Source organism: Fragaria vesca, linkage group LG6, assembly GCF_000184155.1.
Source record: "Fragaria vesca subsp. vesca linkage group LG6, FraVesHawaii_1.0, whole genome shotgun sequence".
NCBI classification, from domain to species: domain Eukaryota; kingdom Viridiplantae; phylum Streptophyta; class Magnoliopsida; order Rosales; family Rosaceae; genus Fragaria; species Fragaria vesca.
Genome location: NC_020496.1, coordinates 36,891,353 through 36,912,555, shown reverse-complemented (window position 1 = coordinate 36,912,555; position 21,203 = coordinate 36,891,353). Strand labels below are relative to the sequence as shown.

The 21,203-nt window shown below is 43.2% G+C and overlaps 3 protein-coding genes across 3 annotated transcripts; all 3 read left to right on the top strand.

The window, feature by feature from the left end:
- Positions 1–1,993: 1,993 nt before the first annotated feature.
- On the top strand, positions 1,994–7,037 carry LOC101314777 (potassium transporter 8-like). The gene is made up of 8 exons (XM_004304555.1): positions 1,994–2,008; positions 2,128–2,614; positions 2,713–2,766; positions 4,488–4,748; positions 4,829–4,881; positions 4,958–5,081; positions 5,158–5,412; positions 5,578–7,037. Exons 1-8 carry the CDS (start codon positions 1,994–1,996, stop codon positions 6,630–6,632), a joined length of 2,304 nt encoding a protein of 767 aa, XP_004304603.1. The 3' UTR covers positions 6,633–7,037.
- Positions 7,038–8,381: 1,344 nt separating this feature from the next.
- Positions 8,382–11,353, top strand: LOC101314487. The gene is made up of 7 exons (XM_004304554.1): positions 8,382–8,451; positions 8,547–8,633; positions 8,731–8,907; positions 9,546–9,716; positions 10,039–10,251; positions 10,337–10,425; positions 10,505–11,353. The coding sequence occupies exons 3-7, from the start codon at positions 8,748–8,750 to the stop codon at positions 11,246–11,248; spliced, it is 1,377 nt and encodes a 458-aa protein (XP_004304602.1). The 5' UTR covers positions 8,382–8,451; positions 8,547–8,633; positions 8,731–8,747; the 3' UTR covers positions 11,249–11,353.
- A 3,590-nt stretch (positions 11,354–14,943) lies between these two features.
- On the top strand, positions 14,944–15,460 carry LOC101291749. Its single transcript, XM_004306289.1, has one exon. The coding sequence runs from the start codon at positions 15,008–15,010 to the stop codon at positions 15,458–15,460; it is 453 nt and encodes a 150-aa protein (XP_004306337.1). The 5' UTR covers positions 14,944–15,007.
- Positions 15,461–21,203: the final 5,743 nt, after the last annotated feature.

The window sequence follows — 21,203 nt, the reverse complement described above, 5'->3', positions numbered from 1 at the left end:
GTCAATTACACCACTATTGTAGGACTAAATGTTTACAATTATATATAATTGTAATAATTTGACACTCTTCATGTAATAATATGTCACGTAATAATGATTAGTTTGATATTTTGGACTATATATATAATCTTCTTTCTTGTCGTATCTTGCCATATTCATCACCATAATCGATTAGTTATTAACTAATCATTTTACATGCATGTAAAATTTCAATATATAATCATTTACATGTACATAAATGAAACTGTACATCAACAAAAACAATAAGTTTAATTTTAATTAACACATAATTTTGACAACAATTTAAAATTTTATATATTTTTTTGTATTTTATATCTCAACCTTGTTAGACTTACAATTCTGCCACCGTCGTTGATTACCGGTACTTTTCTTTGGCCTATGGATTCAAGACACTTTTGCGGTTAACATTTACATGGCTAAGAAAGCCCTTCATTTATTACCATTTTGACAAGAAATTGAAGAGAGCCCTAACTAGCAGGGAAACACGAGGCCAGATGGAACCCTCCCTCGTATATAGAGTGGTGATCAGTCTGGTGAGTCAAACTGAGTTCATTGTCGTTCAACAACAGCACACCTTCGAAATTTGTTGATGGAAAGCTAGGCTAGGATTCTATCAAATTCTGAGGTTGAGCTACGTTAGCTGAGTTCTAAAGTATTGAGCTTAAGAGAGTAGGTGGTGGTAGGCTAGTAGTCTAATCAATGGTAGTACGTTAGAGAACAATGATCGGTACCAATAATATGTTGTCAATTTCAAAGATTATCACGATTCATGAGTTTTCTTTATTTCTAAACTTACAAAAGAGAAAACAAGTTTGTCTCAATAGTGAACAAATTTGAGAAGAAATTATGTTATATGAAACTTATACATCAATACAATATCATACGTTGTTTTTTAATAATTCATTTATTTTTTATAAAAAAGGACCGGTACGGCTGTTTTAAACCAAGAAACGGTAATTATTTCCTCAAAACAAATATAAAATCACCGCAATGTGATATTTGTAATATTCTTTAGAATTTATAGACTTTGTGCCTGGGTCCTCAAGTTCCTCTTTAAAAATTTTTTTTTGTTAAACATTGGAATTTACTGCCATATTTGCACCTTGAAAATTTCTTTTATTGGAGCCACAAACCTATAATTAAATCGTCTTTATAAACAAACGTTTTCCCTTTTTCGGGTTAACCAAAATAAATGTGTTTCTGTTATTAAAGCGCGAATGTTCATTTGTACAATTACGATTCTCCCTCCATTTCACCACAGAACTTCAAGGAATGCCATTCCCTTGAGTTCTTCTAGATAGAGACCAGTGAATGAATCATGGGAGGGTAGCAGACTCAAGGTTTCAGTTTAATTGCTGTGTCAGACCATTAATCTGAGGCAATGGAAAATACAAATATATATATATGTATGAATATAAATTGGGGTTTTGTATGATGTGAGAGGTCACTATAGAATTTTTCAGTTAGTGCATGCTTGTTTACAGAGCACTTAACCATTCCATATTTTCCAGAGAGAGAGCCAAGTGGAAAGAAGAGAAGGATAACACCCTTCTCCTCTAAATATATTCCATCTAGAATCCAAGCTTGAAAGAGAAACTAATCTCAAAACCCACCATTGATTTACAAAACCAAAACAACAACAAGAGCCATCTTCTCTCTTCTCTCTCTCTTTTACTCTCTCTCCCCCTGACCCATCAATCCATATTCTATTCTATAAGCTCCAATTCCAAGTTCTCAACCACCCTCTTCCTTGTTCTCTATATTTGTTTTTGCATTTTGTCTACATTGGTTGGTCTTGGAAGATCAAATCTTTAGTATCATTTTTTTTTCTTCTTCTCAATGTGCCTTGGCTTTCTTGGAGTTGGTTGAAACTGGGGAGGGTCTTAGTCCAACACTCCAACTGGGTCTCTTGTTTATTTTTGCTTCAACTTGCTTGGGAAAATGGGTCTTGTATAATTCTTAAAACAACACAATGGATCTGGAGGGTGTGATCCGTACCCGTCCAAATAAGGTAAATAACCAAGTGGCAGTGTAGCAGTGTCTCTCAGTTTATAACTAAACCTCTCAGCTTTTTAGTTTCTGATAGTGTCTTCAATTTTGTTGCAGAAGGATTCATGGAAGACAGTGTTGACTTTGGCTTATCAGAGCTTGGGAGTTGTTTATGGAGATTTGAGCACTTCCCCTTTATATGTTTACAAGAGCACTTTTGCAGAGGACATTCACCATTCAGAGACTAATGAGGAGATTTATGGTGTTCTGTCGTTTGTGTTCTGGACACTCACACTCATTCCTCTAGTGAAATATGTGTTTATTGTGCTTAGAGCTGATGACAATGGTGAAGGTGGGACTTTTGCTTTGTATTCGTTACTGTCTCGGCATGCCCGAGTTAGCTCCTTGCCCAATTGCCAGCTTGCAGATGAGGAGCTATCAGAGTACCACAAAGATGGGATTGTTGCAAGTAACAGCTCTTTCGGGTCGAGTTTGAAATCGACATTGGAGAAGCATAAAGTGCTGCAGAAGGTGTTGCTTGTTCTGGCTTTGATCGGGACTTGCATGGTTATTGGTGATGGGGTGCTCACACCAGCAATTTCTGGTACTTGGGATTATGTATGATTACTGTTGGTTTTTTGGATTTTTAAGTTGTGGAAATTGGGATTTTAGAATAATGAGAATTGCTTCTTGTGGCTGCAGTGTTTTCGGCTGTATCAGGATTGGAGCTTTCTATGTCGAAAGAGCAGCACCGGTGTAAGTTCTTCTCTATCAAAGCTTTCAATTGGATTAATAACATTAGTGGTTTCAGTTTGTGGTTGCAATTATGAGGGATTTGGGTTGTGTGGTGGAGTTTCTCATCTATTTTGGCTTTTGGATAAGCTAGGACTTTTTTCAATTCCAGATTAGGAGCTCAAAGAATAGCTTAGGAAAGTGGAACTTTTTGGTAACCAGAATATAAGCCTTTATTTGATTCCAGGACTATTTTGGCTACACTGTTCTTCACAGAATTTCTTTGCATCTATCCCAATCTTTTTTTTTCCTGCAAAAAATGCTATTAGCTGAGTCATTGTGATGTATATGATCTTGCGTTTAGTGCTTCATATTCATATCTTGCGTATTCCAAATTCCAGAGGCTTTTTCTTCCTTTCGGTTGCACAGATGGTGTAGTGACAAGCAAACAATACCAAATTCTAGAATTTGAAAACATTATTGTGGGACCTTTTACAAAGATTAAGACAAATTATCATTCTTTAGGTAAAGTCAAATCACCATCAAGCTAATTAAATATAATTAGTATGATAGTGTGGAAGGCTATGTTGATTGTTCTCTCTTTATATAAAAGGAAAGCTGCAACATGTGGCTGAAAAATTAGAGTTTTGTTTCATGAATAGACCATTGAGGGGTAAAAAGTTTCCCCTTTTGTAAAGTTAAGATGTTATAAGATGAAGATTAACATAATTTCTTTGCTAGATATATAAAACAAAAATAAAAGAATGGTCAACAGCAATTTCATGCTTTAATTGGCTATAAAGTCATAATTACACTTTTCAAGTTGATTTATGAGCTATGATTGGAGCCTCCTATCGGGATACATAATCCTGACTTAGATACCAAGCAAAAGACCAACTGGTGTTTGTCTGAAACATTTGAATAACAGAAGAATAAATCACCATCTAGTTTCTATTTCAAGTGTCGTTACTGTTGTAGTTTCCTAGAATTGATAAGTGCCACTAGAGTTTAAGTTAGATGATCTCCTTCGCAGTCATTGTGGACTTTGGAAGATGTATATTTTGATAAGTACCAGCTATTCACTGTCCCTTTTGATGCCTATTATAACAGTTATATATACATATATTTACCCCATTTTACACGAGTGTTTTTCTTTCACGATTAGCATCCTCTCAAAGTGGACTATTCTCTATTGCCTCTATGGGAAGGTCCTGCACCAACTTTAATTTTTTGGTGTTTGCTATTCCTGGGCAGTGTTTCTCCACTAACAGTTATTAAGGGATAATGAGTTACAAAAGGCTGTCTATACAAAAACCATTGTCTTATCATTGAAACCTTCAGCATCAAACAGAAAGTTTGGAGTCCAGTGCTGATGATTTATCTTTACATAAGAGCTTAACAAATGACATTTCTTTATTATTCCTAGGAATATTCTTTTCATTAGACTGCAAATTAAATTTTAGTTTTCAGTTCATATGTATTCTATATCATACATAAGCCTTTTCTGGAAAGATACTTTCATAGCTTCTACATCAGAGTTAATACTGGGCTGATTATGAATTCTACATCAGAGTCAACGCTTTGGATGATTAACTGGTGGAAGACGAGAGAGAGAGGGGGGTTTAGAGTTTTAAGTGTTTTGATTCTCTTGTATATAGCTTATTATGAATTCTTACTTGGGAATCAACATAACTTTTGGTTTCAAGTTTATTGTGCACTTCCTAATGGTTCATAGTATAATGCAGATGTTGAAGTCCCGGTTGCTTGTGTCATACTCATATTTCTATTTGCCATTCAACATTATGGGACCCACCGAGTAGGGTTCCTGTTTGCACCAGTTGTGATTGTTTGGCTTCTGTGCATCAGTTCCATTGGATTGTACAACATATTCCATTGGAATCCCCATGTCTATCAAGCACTCTCTCCATACTACATGTACAAATTTCTTAAAAAGACCCGGAGAGGAGGTTGGATGTCCTTGGGGGGTATACTGTTGTGTATCACAGGTACAAGATTATGTGGAGTAAACATTCCCTTCATGAATCATTATTTTTTCTTCTCTAATTCTATCCGGTTTATATTCCAGGCTCAGAAGCAATGTTTGCTGATCTTGGGCACTTTTCACAGTTGTCAATCCAGGTATTTAATGTGAAGAAGTTATATTGGTCAGGTGAAGATTTTCATCTGTACTAAGTAATAACGTTGTATCTTTCAGATTGCTTTCACCTTTGTGGTTTATCCATCATTGATTCTTGCATATATGGGCCAAGCCGCGTACCTCTCCAAGCATCATGTCATAGAAACTGACTACCGCATTGGATTCTATGAATCAGTACCTGGTAGGTTTTTACCAATACTTGCAGTTGTAACTTTGAATTGCAGATTGTGCTAACTAGATTCCTCTCCTTGTCTCAGAGAAGATAAGATGGCCTGTTTTAGCTATAGCCATACTTGCTGCAGTGGTGGGAAGCCAAGCCATCATAACCGGAACTTTCTCCATAATCAAACAATGTTCTGCTTTGGGTTGCTTTCCAAGGGTCAAAATCATTCACACGTCATCTAAAATTCATGGTCAAATTTACATTCCAGAGATAAACTGGACTTTAATGTTTCTAACCTTGGCTGTTACCATCGGCTTTAGAGACACAAAATCCATGGGCAATGCGTCAGGTACTCTCCACTTCAAGTTTGTTTTCATGTATGAGATTATGTATGTTTTGTGTTTGTGGTTACCATTTATGCTTATTAGTTACCTGGTGCTATGAAAATTGAATCTGATGTTTATGAGTCCTGAACATGAAGATTACGTGCTGAAACTTTACCTTCATTATGCAGGTTTGGCTGTTATAACTGTCATGCTAGTCACTACCTGCCTCATGTCCCTAGTCATAGTCTTGTGCTGGCACAAAAATATCTTCCTCGCAATTTGCTTCATATTATTCTTTGGCTCCATTGAGGCACTCTACTTCTCAGCATCCCTTATTAAGTTTCGCGAAGGGGCTTGGGTTCCCATTGCTCTATCATTAATCTTCTTAATGGTCATGTATGTTTGGCACTATGGTACGTTCAAGAAATATGAGTTCGATGTCCAAAATAAAGTCTCCATCAACTGGCTTCTCAGTTTAGGTCCTACTCTAGGCATTGTTCGTGTCCGGGGCATTGGCCTTATACATACAGAGCTTGTTTCTGGGATCCCGGCTATTTTCTCCCACTTTGTTACTAACCTCCCAGCTTTCCACCAGGTAGTAGTGTTCCTCTGCATCAAATCTGTCCCAGTCCCACATGTCAAACCTGATGAAAGGTTCTTAGTGGGACGAGTTGGTCCAAGGGAGTACCGGCTGTATAGATGTATAGCACGCTATGGTTATCGTGATGTTCACAAGGATGATATGGAGTTTGAAAAAGATCTTATTTGTAGTATTGCAGAATTCATTCGGTCCGACAGACCAGAATGTAGTGTCAAACCGGAAACATTGGAAGATGATGAGAAGTTAACAGTTGTTGGGACTTCATCATCAAATTTAGATGGAGTGAGATTGTCTGTCGATGAGGCAGATTTCTCGGAAATAGCAAGCACCTCAGAGTTGATAGAAATAAGGCCTACTACAGAAAAGGTGAGGAAGAGGGTGAGGTTTGTGGTGCCAGAGACTCCACAAATTGATAGGGATACAGTGGATGAGTTGCAGGAACTGATGGAAGCAAGGGAGGCAGGAATGGCATTTATATTAGGCCACTCATATGTGAAGGCAAAGAGAGGCTCGAGTTTGATGAAGAAGCTAGTGATCAATTTTGGGTATGACTTCTTGAGGAGAAATTTTAGGGGACCGGCTTATGCTTTAAGCATTCCTCATGCATCTACTCTAGAGGTGGGGATGGTCTACCATGTTTAATTCTCCTTACACGGTACAGCTTTGTGCTCAATGCTCTCTTTTCTTTTTCTTATAGTTTTGATGTCAGTCATATTGTATATGATAGAGATCATGGCATTTCTGTGCTGCCTTTTGCAATGTAAATTCTGGAACTCTTAAGCATGGAAGTGCTGATGGTTCTGAGGTTTGCCTTTGAGATTGTGTCATAGTGATGGCCCCGTTCATATCTTCCCAAGTAAATAGAGGTAAACATCAATAAGAGAATTGGGACAATGTTTGCTGCAACATTATTAGGTAAAGCACAACTTGTTCCCTACTTTGTTTTTGGCTAGAGTGATCTTTGAAGGGTGCGGGGTAGGGGTTGTTTGTATGGTTAGCAATGATTATAAACAAAGCTACCAAGACGTGATATTGAGTGCAACATTTATGTGAAGACATCTTAATCATTAGATATTTAGATAGTGATAGAATTTTGAGTTGGGAAACATCATAGATACAGAAACAAATGTGATGATGATGTGATGGAAGCATCATGACTGATTATCATGGAGATTTAGGCATAATATCATCAGATGCAACTTAATGCACTGTTGCAAAACAATAATAAGTTTTCGCTTATGAACACAAAGTGTCTGATGAATTGGTTCCGGGACACGACTCATATTCATTTCGATGTTAACCTTGTCACGCCTTATAGTGATAGACTTTGGTGTTTGATGAAATGATTTACAGACACAATCATTTACATTCACTTCCACAGGACCCTTATTGTACCTCATAGTGATGAATTCTGGTAACACATAAGAAAGATAGTAAGAACAAAAAATGAACAAGAAAAAGAGGAACAAACCTCATTTTATTGACCATCAAAAGAAACAAAGATTCAAAGGAGATCAAAAACATTCCCACAATCATGAGATTAGTACCACTTTGATCTGGTATCACAGGGCAAATGGGATAGATCTAAGCTAACAGCACATGATAATAGATGAGAGATGTGGGTAAAGAAACAAAAAGACAACCACAAACAAAGGAAAAGAACTCTCAAATAATTGTAGTTTTAGTGTTTTACCTTGTTTTCTTTGTGATCTACACATCCTACAGCCTACCAGCAAGTCTCACAATCCACAGCTGCCACAAACATCATCTGTAGTTTTTTTTTTTGTTTTTGTTTGTCTAGAATGAAATTAGAACAAAAATCCACAAAAACAACCCAATTGAAGCAAATCAAAACTAAGAGTCTCAACAGCTTGAGTAGAAAGTAGGGGAAGAGACAAACATCATATGATGATCAGATGATGCCATTGTTGTCCAAATTTAGGATGTAGGGGAAGAATCCCACACCCTCATGATAAAATCACAATATTAACCCTGTTTAAGATAATTAATTTTTAAGATCAGTAAATGTAAGTAGTCTTGATTAACACAAATTTTAGTGTGAAAAATATAAAAAAAAACATAGAATATGATTCCCTATGAGACCACAACTACACTCTGTTTTGCACTTTACTTTTTCTTTTTGCCTTGAACAGTGCTCCCAGTGTTAACTACTAAAACCTTCCATTACACTACACCTTCTTGTCTGTTTTACCTTCTTTCCTTATTTCAGAAAAGGTTGATACTTGATTAACTTGCAGAAAAAGTTGCAGAACATTGTCTGTGGGGTCTCCTACTTAAATGGGTTTCCTTCAAGCTTAAAGCTTTCACATCTTCAGGTGTGAGCATTCTGTTCTCTGATCAAGAACAGCAACAATGTTGAGGAAATGGGTTTCCTTGGTTCTGATCTTTGTGATTCTCTCTGGGGACTTTTCATCAGTTTCAGCCACACCTCCTCCTGCAAGTAAATTTCACATTTCTCTAACATTCTCTGTTTCCTGCTTTAAGTTTGTCATTTGCTTTTAATCACTGATCTTGTGTTTTCATATAAAAATGCAGGAATTGTAACTGGGATTGTCTCTAATGTGGTATCTACTCTTGTTAAATGGCTTTGGTCACTGAAATCCACCGCTAAAACCAGCACAGGTATGTCTCTGAGCTTGATATGAGATTGTCAATATGGTAATCAGAGTGTTTATGCAATGGTGAGGTTAATGAGGTTTGATGGGTTTCATTCTCTCAGCGGTTTCTGGCCGTTCAATGGTGAAATTTGAGGGTGGATATACTGTAGATACGGTTTTCGATGGAAGTAAGCTTGGGATTGAACCCCACTCCATTGAAGTATCCCCAAGTGGAGATCTTCTGGTCTTGGATTCTGAGAATAGTAACATCTACAAGATTTCAACACCATTATCTAAATGTAAGTTGGGACTGGGGAGTACATTATTGATCTTGTTTACTTTCCCAACAGGCCAAATACTAGTCCCATATTGGTTAGTTTGCTTTGGGTTGTGTTGCAAGACTTCAGAATTGTACTAGGGACATTGTAATCTGATTCTTTTCTTGTGTTCAGGTTTTACATTATTCCAAGTTCGTACATAAAAAGTAATGTGGTGTTTTTATATGCTTTGTGCCTAGTCAAATGCATCTTTTTGAAGATTTCAGATGTACTTCCTTTTTCTTTTGGTCTGGGATCAAATGTTATTTTTTTAATGACCAATTAAACTTCTTGTTCACTCATCCTGTGTATTATTTTCTTAGGAACGATTTGAGGACTTTCTGTACTTTAACATGGGAAAACTTGATTCATCATACTTGATGCCTCAATGCCTCAATACCTTTAAGCTTCTTAATGATAACATTTTCTTATCAGTGATCAGTTAACAAACCCCAACGCCATTTTAACAAGAACTATAACAGAACATTTCAGATTTTGTTTATTTAAGATGAGTGGATATGCAAAGAGATTAGGTTTACACTTCAAATGTTCTCACTCCCTTCATTTCCCACTTGAATGCTTGCTTTTGAAGTTATGCTGAATGAACTTGTGCTATGCAGATAGCCGACCCAAACTCATAGCTGGGTCACCTGAAGGCTACTCGGGGCATGTAGATGGAAGGACAAGAGAAGCAAGAATGAACCACCCCAAAGGAATGACTATGGATGACAGAGGAAACATCTATATTGCAGACACAATGAATATGGCTATCAGGAAGATAACTGATGCTGGTATGTAACTTTATGAGTTGATGTTTAAGAACTTATGGCTGTTAGGGCATAATCCTTTCTTCTATTTACATTCAAAGAGAAGCTTACTTCAACATTGATGTGCTTTTAGATGATAGTTATTGATGTCATGCTTTCATTAGTATTTACAAACTTAAGCCACCCTCATAACCCATATTCTCTTATTTTAAAGTAAATGAAATTGTTGGATATGAATATTAAGTATACATTTCTACAGGGGTTACTACTATTGCCCCTTATTCTCTTATTCTAAGGTGAATGAAATAGTTGAACCAATTTGAATATCAAGTATACATTTCCACAGGGGTTACTACTATTGCTGGTGGAAAATGGGGCCGAGGAGGTGGTCATGTTGATGGTCCAAGTGAAGATGCAAAGTTTTCTAGTGATTTTGATGTGGTTTATATTGGAAGTAGCTGCGCTCTTTTGGTTATTGACAGAGGAAACCAGGCAATTCGGGAGATCCAACTCCACTATGATGACTGTGCTGACCACCATGATGGTAGTTTCCATTTAGGTATGACTCTCAGCCATAATTTTGAACACTGTAATTCGCCTTCATGCTAATGCAGGGCCTTAAAATTTGTCCTCTGTAATTGTAGGAGTAGCAGTGCTACTTGCAGCTGCATTCTTTGGTTACATGCTGGCATTATTGCAGCGTCGAGTGCAAGCAATATTTTCATCAAATGATGTAAGTTATCACAGGTTCTTTTTAATCTCTTATCTCCAAATGCTCCACATGATTCCTAAATATTATTTTAATTCTGCAGGATCAAACAACTGCTGCTATAAAGAGAGCTGCATCTATGACTCAGTACCAGATGCCTCCTAAATCTGTTAGGCCCCCTTTAATTCCCCCTGAATATGAACCTGAAAAACCAGATGATGGCTTCTTTGGCTCACTTGGGAAGATGATTCTCAACACTGGCTCATCTGTGGGTGAAATTGTTGGGGGATTGTTTACAGGTAGAAGAAAGTCCATCCATTATCAGATTCAACAGCAGTATCATCAAACTCAGAGAAGTTCAAATCCATGGCCTATGCAAGACAGCTTTGTGATTCCAGATGATGAGCCTCCTCCTCCATCCATAGAAACCAGAACCCCAACTCCAAAGAAAACCTACACTAAAGAACTGGAGAACCCCCGCCATTCTAAGCATAGTCGAGCCTACTATAATTCATGGGATGGTGAATATAACCAACAGCAACAACATCAAATGCAAATGCAGATGCAGATGCAGCAACAACAACAACAACAACACCAGATGCATTTGCAGATGCAGCGCCAGCAGCAGCAACAGCAGCATCATCATAGGCATTACTCATCAAACCCAAAGACATACTACGAGAGGAGCAGTGAGACTAATGAGATTGTGTTTGGAGCGGTTCAAGAACAAGGTGGACGTCGTGAAGCTGTAGTGATAAAGGCTGTAGACTATTCAGACCCTACATATAATCACTACAACATTCGACCACGGAGCAATTATACTGATTATAGTTCCCCTGGTTATTGAACAAAAGGATATCCTTCGTGTTGTATGGGAGATGGGATGATGAGATTTTGGGCTTCACTGTGTCTCATATTTACATGTTAGCTTTCCTAAGTAAGTTTTCAGTAGTTAGAAGGATGTACAAGTTAATTTTGGCAAGTTTTTCCTTTGTTTAGAAATCCAGAGAGGCAAGGTAGTGCTGATGTTATAGCTATTGAAACAAGAAATCTCATGGACATGTCAGTGTAAGTGTAAATCTATGATTGTATCAAACAGAGGGTCGTGCTAAGAAAACATTAGAATGTATAAACTCTATCTTCCGTTAACCTCAGTACATACATCATCAACATCGATCTTTCACATAATTGTCTCAAATGCAACATTTTAGTTAGACTGAATGCTTTGAACAAGAATTGTTGACTGAATCAAGGATGGCTTACCAAATTTCAAGACCAACTAGTATAATTGATTAAATGAAGGCCAAAATCTATACTTCTTTTCTATCTAATCATAAATCAATCAAAATGTTGGACAATTCGTGAAAATAAACTATACTTTGTCAAGCTGGTTGACCTCTTCATCCATCTTTAGGAAAATTATGTTGTACTTTAATGTATGACATACATATTTGCTTTTGTAGACAAACTTTCTAAAACAGCCCACTCCTGCTGCACGTGATCTCTCCCTTTTTAGTTGTTTTTTTCCAGTTTGTATGCTATACCATCTTTATTTATCTGTTGGTTCTGTGAAAATTGTACCAGTTCATTTGATGATAATTGATGTCAAAATGGACCGAGACTATGAATCAGAGGGCAGTGCTTCAGGAGAGCCTATTCGGCGCACCCGTCATCTCCACCGTTAATTTTTTTTTTTTTTTTTTGGCGGGTCAAAATGGACGGTGGATACACCCGGGTGCGCTGTATAATTTCTAGTGCTTCAGAGGCACAATACACCTAACTAATTTGGTACCGATAATCGAAATTATTATGATCAAATAATCTATCAACTATATATATATATATAAATATATATATATATATATATATTTTCATTCAACATTAATGGAAAAGAAAGATCAATGACCTACGTACAGTTTCACCCAAAAGCAATTATGAACAAGTTTAATTAGAATTCAAACGTGTAAATTCAAAGGTGTAGAGCACTCTCTATCTTGTATCAAAACAAACGTATAAGCTTCTATATTGAAATGATGAAGAGATCAAAGAATATTACATGTGTACACAAATAAGTAACTTCCTCCTTGTGACCGCCTAAATTACAAGGTAAAAATTTCAAACATTTTTCTTATTTTTGACCTAGTATATCACACTCGCAGCACACCATGGGCGAAAAGTTTGCAAGCAATTAACTAATGAAGTCTCATTTGTGTGCTAGCTAGCTAGCTTCAACAACACCAAAAAGATTCACTAATGGCCTGCACCAGGACTCGGACCACTGCTCTTCACTCCCCAAAGGTTCAGAAGATCAAAAAAGCCTTGACCAATAAGTGCACCTCCGGGGCTTGGTACAGCCTTCCTGTGACCATTGTACTTGTGGTTGCTGTGCAGCTCCTTGTGGTGGTGAAACTGATGAGGATGATGATGATGAATCTTCGAGCCATGCTGATGCACCGGCCGCGCTTCAATGGCGATACATAGCAAGATGAAGCTCAGAACAAGCACTGGAACAATAAAACGCTGCAGCTTTAGTACTCCGGCCATGATCGAATATCAAAGAATGAAGAAAAAATGTATATGGCTTCTTGGTAGCTAGCGAGGTTTAAGCTAAGTGGAATGTGTTGAATGAGTTTTGAGTTGTGAGACTGGGGTTAGAGGGGGTTTGGTATTTATAGCAAACGAGTATGGTAGGTTGAGTCGTTGAGAGAGGTATGCATGGTTTGACTAGAACTTCAATGGAGGAAAAAAGATTGAAAGCCGATTCAAAGACGTATATGGGTAAAGAGGTTTCATGTGAGGAAGCACGAAGGAAATTTACGGCATGGAGAAACATTCAACGAGCTTAAACATTCAATTTTGAAGAGGGGAAATCTGGCTAGCTCGATTATGGCTAACTTTTTCTTTGACCAGCAAAATGGAGAAATTCAGCATCTTTGAAGCTCATGCATATTCGTCGTTTTTGACTATTTAGTTGTTAATGTCTGATTATTAGCCAAGTCCAGTTAAACTCTATGATCAAGAAGACCGGTACCATGCATGTTTATGACTAAGAGTTTGATTGATTACCCAGAAACGATGCCGATAATCAATTGTAGCGTTTTCGAAACGTGAATTATTGAAAACTAAAATGATGAAATTGGAATTATGGGAATGGAAAATAGAGTAAGGTCGACGACGTTGTATAAAATTGTAGACATTTTGGACTGGTTTATTCATTGACCATAGATGACATGACAAACAGAAAACGGGGAAAATTTTCAGTCAGAACCGGATCAATGTGACATTGGAGAAAAGTTCATTGCTAGAGTCAAAGTCAACAATGTGCTTCTTGTTCAAGAAAAAACAGAAAATTGATCCAGCTTCATGCGTCATGCCTTTTAGTCAACCTCTTTGCTTTGAAAAAAAAAAAACAACAAGAAGAACATTCCTTTGAAAAAGATGGACTTTTTTACTATACATGGTATAACAAACATCAAGCCGTGAACCGTCCGATCGTCTTAAATTTTAATCTGCTAAACGATCGGACGGTTCACTGCTTGATGTATGTTATATATATATATATATATATATATATATATAACAGCCAAACCCTGACAGAGATATGTTAAGTTGTTAAGATGATACTGCTCAGGTTTTAATTACTACAATAAATAATTGTTGCAAAACTGTAAAAGGTAGATCTATTTTAGAGAGATTTGATACTCCGACACATAATGAAGACATGTATGAATCGGTAAATTAATTATGTAACCTTCTTTTTATAAATTGCATTCTATTGTTTTTGATCAATATGTTAGCATGTATAGTTAACTTTTTCAACAAGCAGATTGGTAGTGTGAAGATTTACCATTATTAAGACATGAGAATAGCATTGGTTGTTAAAACAAAAAAAAGGCTCCCCAAAGAGTATGTGATGAAAGTTAAGCTTCATCGGCAACCAAATTGTAAATTATTCTTTGTCATTTTCATTTTGACAATGCACAACGTACATTATACGGTGAATCTCCGATGCTGCTGATTCATTTTGTAATTAACAGTCAATTAAAACCAGCCTAGCTTACAATAATCCTAATTAACTCGAACAGTAAAAACTAATCATTTTGAGACAGCATGGCATGAACACCACAATATTCTTGAACAGTTACAAGGCTCAGACTAACCCCCCCAAACAAACTCATCGATAAACCACCAGTTTGGACCGTTAAAGTAGAAACCGGTCACCGGATATTCAATGCTAGCTGTTCTGTTTCCGTTTCAAAAGGTCACAATTTACAACATGCACAAATCTGAAACGGATCGGAAGAGAAATGTGAGTTGGTTATACAAATACAACGACCTCGTACGTCCATGCCATTTGTATCTGGCAACACCCTCACTTTATCTCCAGCCAGATTTCCGTTACCAACTGAAACTCGAGGCTATTTTTCTCTCCTTAGAAACCTGCGAACTCCAGCGCTAATTCTTCACACTGAGAAAGAACAAGAGATAGAGAGAGAGATAGAAAACACAAACAGAGCGGGAGCCCTATCTAATTAACCTAGGGTTTCTATCCCTCCCTCTCTCTGTTTGTGTTTTCTCTCTCAAAATATCTCCAACGACCTCATCAATGAATGTTTCACCCCGAATAACCGGCATTTATGATGATGTCGTGTTCGCCAAAAGGGGGTGCTTATATTGGATCCCTGGCTTGAGATCAGACCACTCCTCCCGAAACAGATCTTGGGAGCGGATCCCGAGAGACCACCACGGATGTGGATTTCCGTGGTGGAACCGGAGCTGCAAGAAACTACGAAAGTGGTCCGAACGCATAACGGGTCCGAAATGGAAGACATTCATCCGCCGGTTCAATAAGAAAAACAAAAGATCAGGATACAAGCAGTTTGGGAAGAATAAGTTCAACAACTATGACCTAGCAAGTTATTCCCTCAACTTCGACGAAGGCCCAAGGCGGAGCAGTAATTTGGACGATGAGTACTACTTCTACAGGGGCTTCTCGTCTCGATACGCGGCCATCCCGGCGCCGGCGAAGTCGTCCATGCCTTCCTTAAGCTTCACGTGATGAGAGAGAAGATAGGGAATAGATTTACATTAACAGCGGCGGTTTAGTACGTGCTCCGGCTGTCGGTTGTGCCACGATAAACATGCGACGGAGTCACGGAGGAAAGAGTAGCGGCGGTTGACTACCTTTTTTTTCTTTATGTGTGAACCGTTGTTTACATTGGTTGCCTTACTGTTTCACTTAATCTCTCTGCTTAGCTCTGCTTCTGTTATGTGGGAAAGCAAACCTTTTAAGGCTGTTGTATATAGCTTGAGGTGTAACAAATGACAAAAGGCTAGCACAAACTAAGGTTGTTTATCATACATACAGTAATGGATTTTATGTCGACGAATGTTACTCGATGGTGGTTCCATTCTTTGTTTTAACATTGTTGACGAGTTGTTCGCAATAATGAAGCTTTCAGAAATATGTAGTTTCCTGAGAGACTTGCATTCTTTATTGATATATGGGTTACGCAAGATTATGGTAATAATGAGTCTGCTAATAATTTACCATTGGTGATGATGAATATCGATTTGATCTAACAAATGAATGCCACGTTTATGTCGTATGCCACGTTTTCCAACCCGTGGAGCAAATGACGAGGTTTTCAATCCTTGAACCCTACCCTTTGCAGCCTACATGAGGTAGCGCCACCCTCAAGTCATCTGATTATAGAACATGAATATATTTATCTTTGTGATAATCGGAAAGATAAAGATCTATTCATGTTTTATAATTTAGAAGGCTTATAACCCTATTTTCCATTCATCATTTCATACTAATACTTCTGAAACGTTTAGCATCAATAGATTTATCCTTCTGCCATATAGATGCATGGGTATATTCATGGCTGGCTCTACCAAGGGTTTACGATTTGTTGCGTTTTGATTTCTTTGTGTGTTTCCAACAACCGCTTTGTTTTCGGTCCAACCACACCGGCCGGTTCAAACATGTCCTAAAGGCACCCGTTAAGAAGATTTTCTGCATGTCAAGCTCTTTTAAGGTTTTTTTATTTGCATTCAATTAAATTACATATCAATTCTTTTGAGTTTCATTTTTACGAATGTAGTAATACGTAATGAATATTGTCTCCTAGGCTTGCCTAGGGCCACCAAGAGGCTGCCATGACTCGCCAAAGGGTCGCCATGACCCCTAGGCTCGCCATGACTCGTCTAAGGCCGCTATGACTCGCCAAGGGGTCGCCATGACCCTCCTAGGCCCGCCATGACTCATCTAGGGCGGCCTTGACCCGTCTAGGCCCGTCTTGACCCTCCTAGGGCCGCTTTGACCAGTCTGGGATCACAAAGGGGTCGCCTTGACCGGCCAAGGGGCCGTGTTCACTCGTTTAAAACCGCCACGGGCCCGCGTTCACACTCCTAGGGCCGCGTTCACCCGTCTAATGCCGCCAAAAGGTAGCCTTAACCTGCCAAAGGGCTGCCTTGACCCTTCTAGACCCGCCATGGGTCGTCTTGACCCTCTTAGGCTCGCTTAAGGCAGCCAAGGGGCCGCCTTGAACCGCCTAGGGCCGCCAAGGGGCCGCCTTGACCTGCCTTGGGCCGCCTTGACCCGCTCTGACCTGTCTTGGGCCGCCTTGGACCGCCTTAACCCGCCTTGACTTGCCTTAACTCGCCTTAGGCTGCCTTGACCCATCTAGGGCTCCTAAGGGGCCGCCTTAACCCAGCTAGTGCCGCCAATTGGCTGCGTTCATCCGTCTAAGGCTGCCAAGGGGCCGCTTTGACCTGCCTTGAGCCACCTTGACCCGCTTTAGGCCGCCCTGACCCGCCTTAACCTGCCTTGGGCCGCCATGACCCTCCTAGGCCCTCCAAGGCTCACCCAAGGCAGCCAAGAGACCACCTTGACCCGCCTAGGGCCGCCTTGACCCGCCTAGGGCCGCCTTGACCCGCCTAGGGCCGCCTTGACCCGCCTAGGGCCGCCTTGACCTGCATTGGCTCGCCGTGGACCGTCTTGACCCGCATTAACCCCCCTTGGGTCGCCTTGACCCTCCTAGAACCGCCTAGGGCCGTCTTGACCAGTCTCGGGCCACTAAGGGGCCGCCTTGGCCTGCCAAGGGGCCGTGTTGACCCGTCTAAGGCCGCCACGGGGCCGCGTTCACCCGTCTAAGGTCTCTAAGGGGACGCCTTGACCCTCCTAGATTCGCCTTGGGTTGCCTTGCCCCTCCTAGGCTCGCCTAAGGCAACCAAGGGGTCGCATTGACCCGTCTAGGGCCGCCATGGGGCCGCCTTGACCCGCTTAGACCCGCCTTAGGTTGCTTTGACCTGCCTTAACTCGCCTTGGGCCGCCTAGGCCGCCAATAGGCCTCCTTGACCCATCTAGGGCTCCCAAGGAGCCGCCTTGACCCGGCTAGGGCCGCCAATGGGCCGCGTTCACCCGTCTAAGGCCGCCTTGACCCTCCTTAACTCGCCTTTGGCCACCATTACCCTCCTAGGCCCTCCAAGGCTCACCTAGGGCAGCCAAGGGGCCACCTTGATCCACCTAGGGCCTCCTTGACCAGCCTTGGCCGCCTTGGACCACCTTGACTAGCATTAGCCCGCCGTGGGTCGCCTTGACCCACCTTAACCCCCTTTGGGCCGCCTTGACCCTCCTAGAACCGCCTAGGGCCGCCTTGACCCGCCTAGGGCTGCCATGACCCGCTTTGACCAGCCATGGGACGCTTGACCCTCCTAGGCCCTCGTAGGCCCGCCTAGGGCAGCCAAAGGGCCGCTATGACCCTCTTAGGGCTGCGAAGGGGCTGCCTAGGGCTGTCTTGACCCACTTAGGGCCGTCATGGGGCCGTCTTAACCTGCCTTGGACCTGCCTTGGGCCGCCTTGACCCACCATGGCCCGCGTTGACTTACCTTGACCCTCCTAGGCCCGTGTAGGGCCGCCTTGACCCTTCTAGGCCTTCCAAGGCTCGCCTAGGGTAGCCACGGGGCCACCTAGGGCCGTATTAACCCGCTTTGGACTGCCTTAACCCGCCTTGACCATTCTAAGGCCACCAATAGGTCGGCTTGACCCATCTAGGGGCCGCCTTGACCCAACTGGGGCCACGTTCACCCATCTAAGGACGCCAAGGGGCCGTTTTGTCCCGCTTAGGGCCGCTTAACCCATCTAGTGCCGCCAAGCGGCCGCCTTGACCCGCCTAGAGCTGCCTTGACCCGCATTAGCTCACCTTGGCCCGCCATCACCCGCCTTGGGCCGCCTTAACCGGCCACGGCCAGCCTTGAACCGCCTTAACCCTCTTAGGCCCTCCTAGGCTCGCGTAGGGTAGCCAAGGGGTCGTTTTGACCCGCATTGGCCCACCGTGGGCATCCATGTGGATGCCTTAACTTGTCTAAGGTCGCCAAGGGGCCTCCTTGGTCCGCCTAGACCCTCCTAGAGCCACCTTGACCTGCCTAGAGCCGCCATGGGGATGCCTTAACCCGTCGAGGGCCGCCAAGGGGCCACCTTGACCCATCTAGGGACACCAAGGGGCCGCCTTGACCCTCCTAGGGCAGCCAAGAGGCCGCCTTGGCCCGTCTAGGGCCACTAAGAGGCTGCCTTGATCCGCCTTGACCCTCATAGGGCCGCCAAGACCCTTCTTGACCTGCCTTGACCTCCCTAAGGCCTGTCGAGACCCGCCTAGGGCCGTTTTGACCTGCCAAGGGGTCGCCTTGGACCGCCTTGACCCGCCTTGGGACACCTTGAGCCGCCTTGACCCATCTTTACCTGTCTTGACCCGCCTTAACTCGTCTTGGGCCACCTTGACCCTGCCATTGGCCGTTTTGACCTCCCTAAAGGCCGCTTTTATCCGCCTTGACCCTTGTAGGCTCGCCTAAGGCAGCAAGGGGTCTTGACCCGCCTTGACCCTCCTAGGACAGCCAAGAGGTCGCCTTTACCCTTCTAGGGCCACTAAGGGGCCGCCTTGACCTCTTGGGGCCGCCAAGACCCTCCTTGACCCGCCTTGGACCACCTTTGGCCGCCTTGACTGGCCTTGACCCGTCTTAACCCTCCTTGACCCTCCTTGACCCATCAAAGGGCCGCCAAGACCCTCCTTGACCCTCCTAGGGCCTCCAAGGGGCCGTGTTCACCCCTCTAAGGCCACCAAAGGGCAGCCTTGACCCTCCTAGAACCGTCCAGGGTCATCTTGACCCGCCTTAGACCCGCCAAGGGGCCGCGTTCACCCTCTTAGGCCCGCCTAGGATAGCCAAGGGGCCGCCATAACCCTCCTAGGGTCGCGAAGAGGCCGCCTTGACCTGCCTAGGGTTGCCTTGACCAGCCATGGGGCGGCTTTAACCTGCCTTAACTCGCCAGGGCCCGCTTAACCAGCCTTGACCCTCGTAGGCAGCCAAGAGGCCACCTTGACCCTTCTAGGGCCATCAAGAGGCCGCCTTAACCCCGCTAGGGCCGCCAAGGGACCGCGTACACCCGTCTAAGGCCACCAAGGGGCCTCCTTGACCCGCCCTGAGCCGCCTAAACCCTCTTTGGGCCGCTTTCACCCTCCTAGAGCAGCTAAGGGGCTGCCATGACCTTCTAGGGCCGCGAAGGGGCCGCCTTGACCGGCTTAGGGTATGGCCTTATGTTTGAGTAAATGGGCCGGCCCAAGCCCAGGCCCGTTAAGAAGTGGCTCGTCATGGGCCTATCTAAGCATGACCCGCCTTGACCCGCCTTAACTCGCCTTTACCCGCCTTTACCCACCTTAAATAGCCTTGACCCGCCTTGGCCGGCCTTAACCCGCCTTGGCTCGTCTTAACCCGCCTGGGGCCGTCTTGACCCGCCATAACCCGCCTTGACCCGCCTAGGCCCGCCTAGGCCCGCCTTAACCCACCTTGTCACGCCTTAACCTACCTTGGCTCGCCTTAACTCGCCTAGGCCCGCCTTAACCTACTTTGACCAGCCTTGGGCCTCCTCGACCCGCCTTCACCCTCTAAGACTAGCCTAGGGCAGCCAGGGTGCCCCTTTGACCTGCCTAATCCCACCTTGACCCTCCTAGGGTAGCCAAAGGGGTCGCCTTGACCCGTCTAGGGCGATCAAGGGCTGCATTGACTCCGCTAGGACCGCCAAGGGGCCGCGTTCTCCTTTTAAGGTCGCCAAGGGGCCGTCTTGACCCGTTAAGGGGTTGCCTTGACCCGCCTTGGACCGCCTTAGACCTCCTTGGCCGCCTTGGACAGCCTTGACCCATCTAGGGTCTCTAAGGGGTCGCCTTGACCCAGCTGGGGCCGCCAAAGGGTCGCGTTCACCTGTCTATGGCCGCCAAGGGGCTGCCTTGAACGGCCTAGTTAGGGCCGCCCTGTCCCGCTTAGGACCGCCTTGTCCCGTTTAGGGTCGCCTTAACCCGCCTTGGGCCGCCTTAACCCTCCTGGGGCTGCCTGGACCTGCCTTAACCCATCTTGACCAGCCTTGACCCGCCTAGGCCCGCCTTAACCCACCTTGGCCCGTCTTGGATTGCCTTGACCCACCTTCAGCCGCCTTAGGCCACCTTGACCTGGCTTAACCCACCTTGGGCGCCTTGACCCTCCTAGGCCCTCCTAGGCTTGCCTAGGGGAGCCAAGGGGCCGCCTTGACCCACCATGGCCCGCCTTGACCCTCCTGGGCCCTCCTAGGCTCGTCTTAACCCGCCTTGACCCTTCTGGGCCCTCCTAGGGCCACCTTGACCCGCCTTGGGCGGCCTTGACCTTCCTAGGGCCGCCTTGACCCGCAATGACACGTCTAGGGCCACTATGGGGCCTCCTAGACCCGCTTTGATCCGCCTTGACCCTCCTTGGCTGCCTTGACTGTCCCAAGG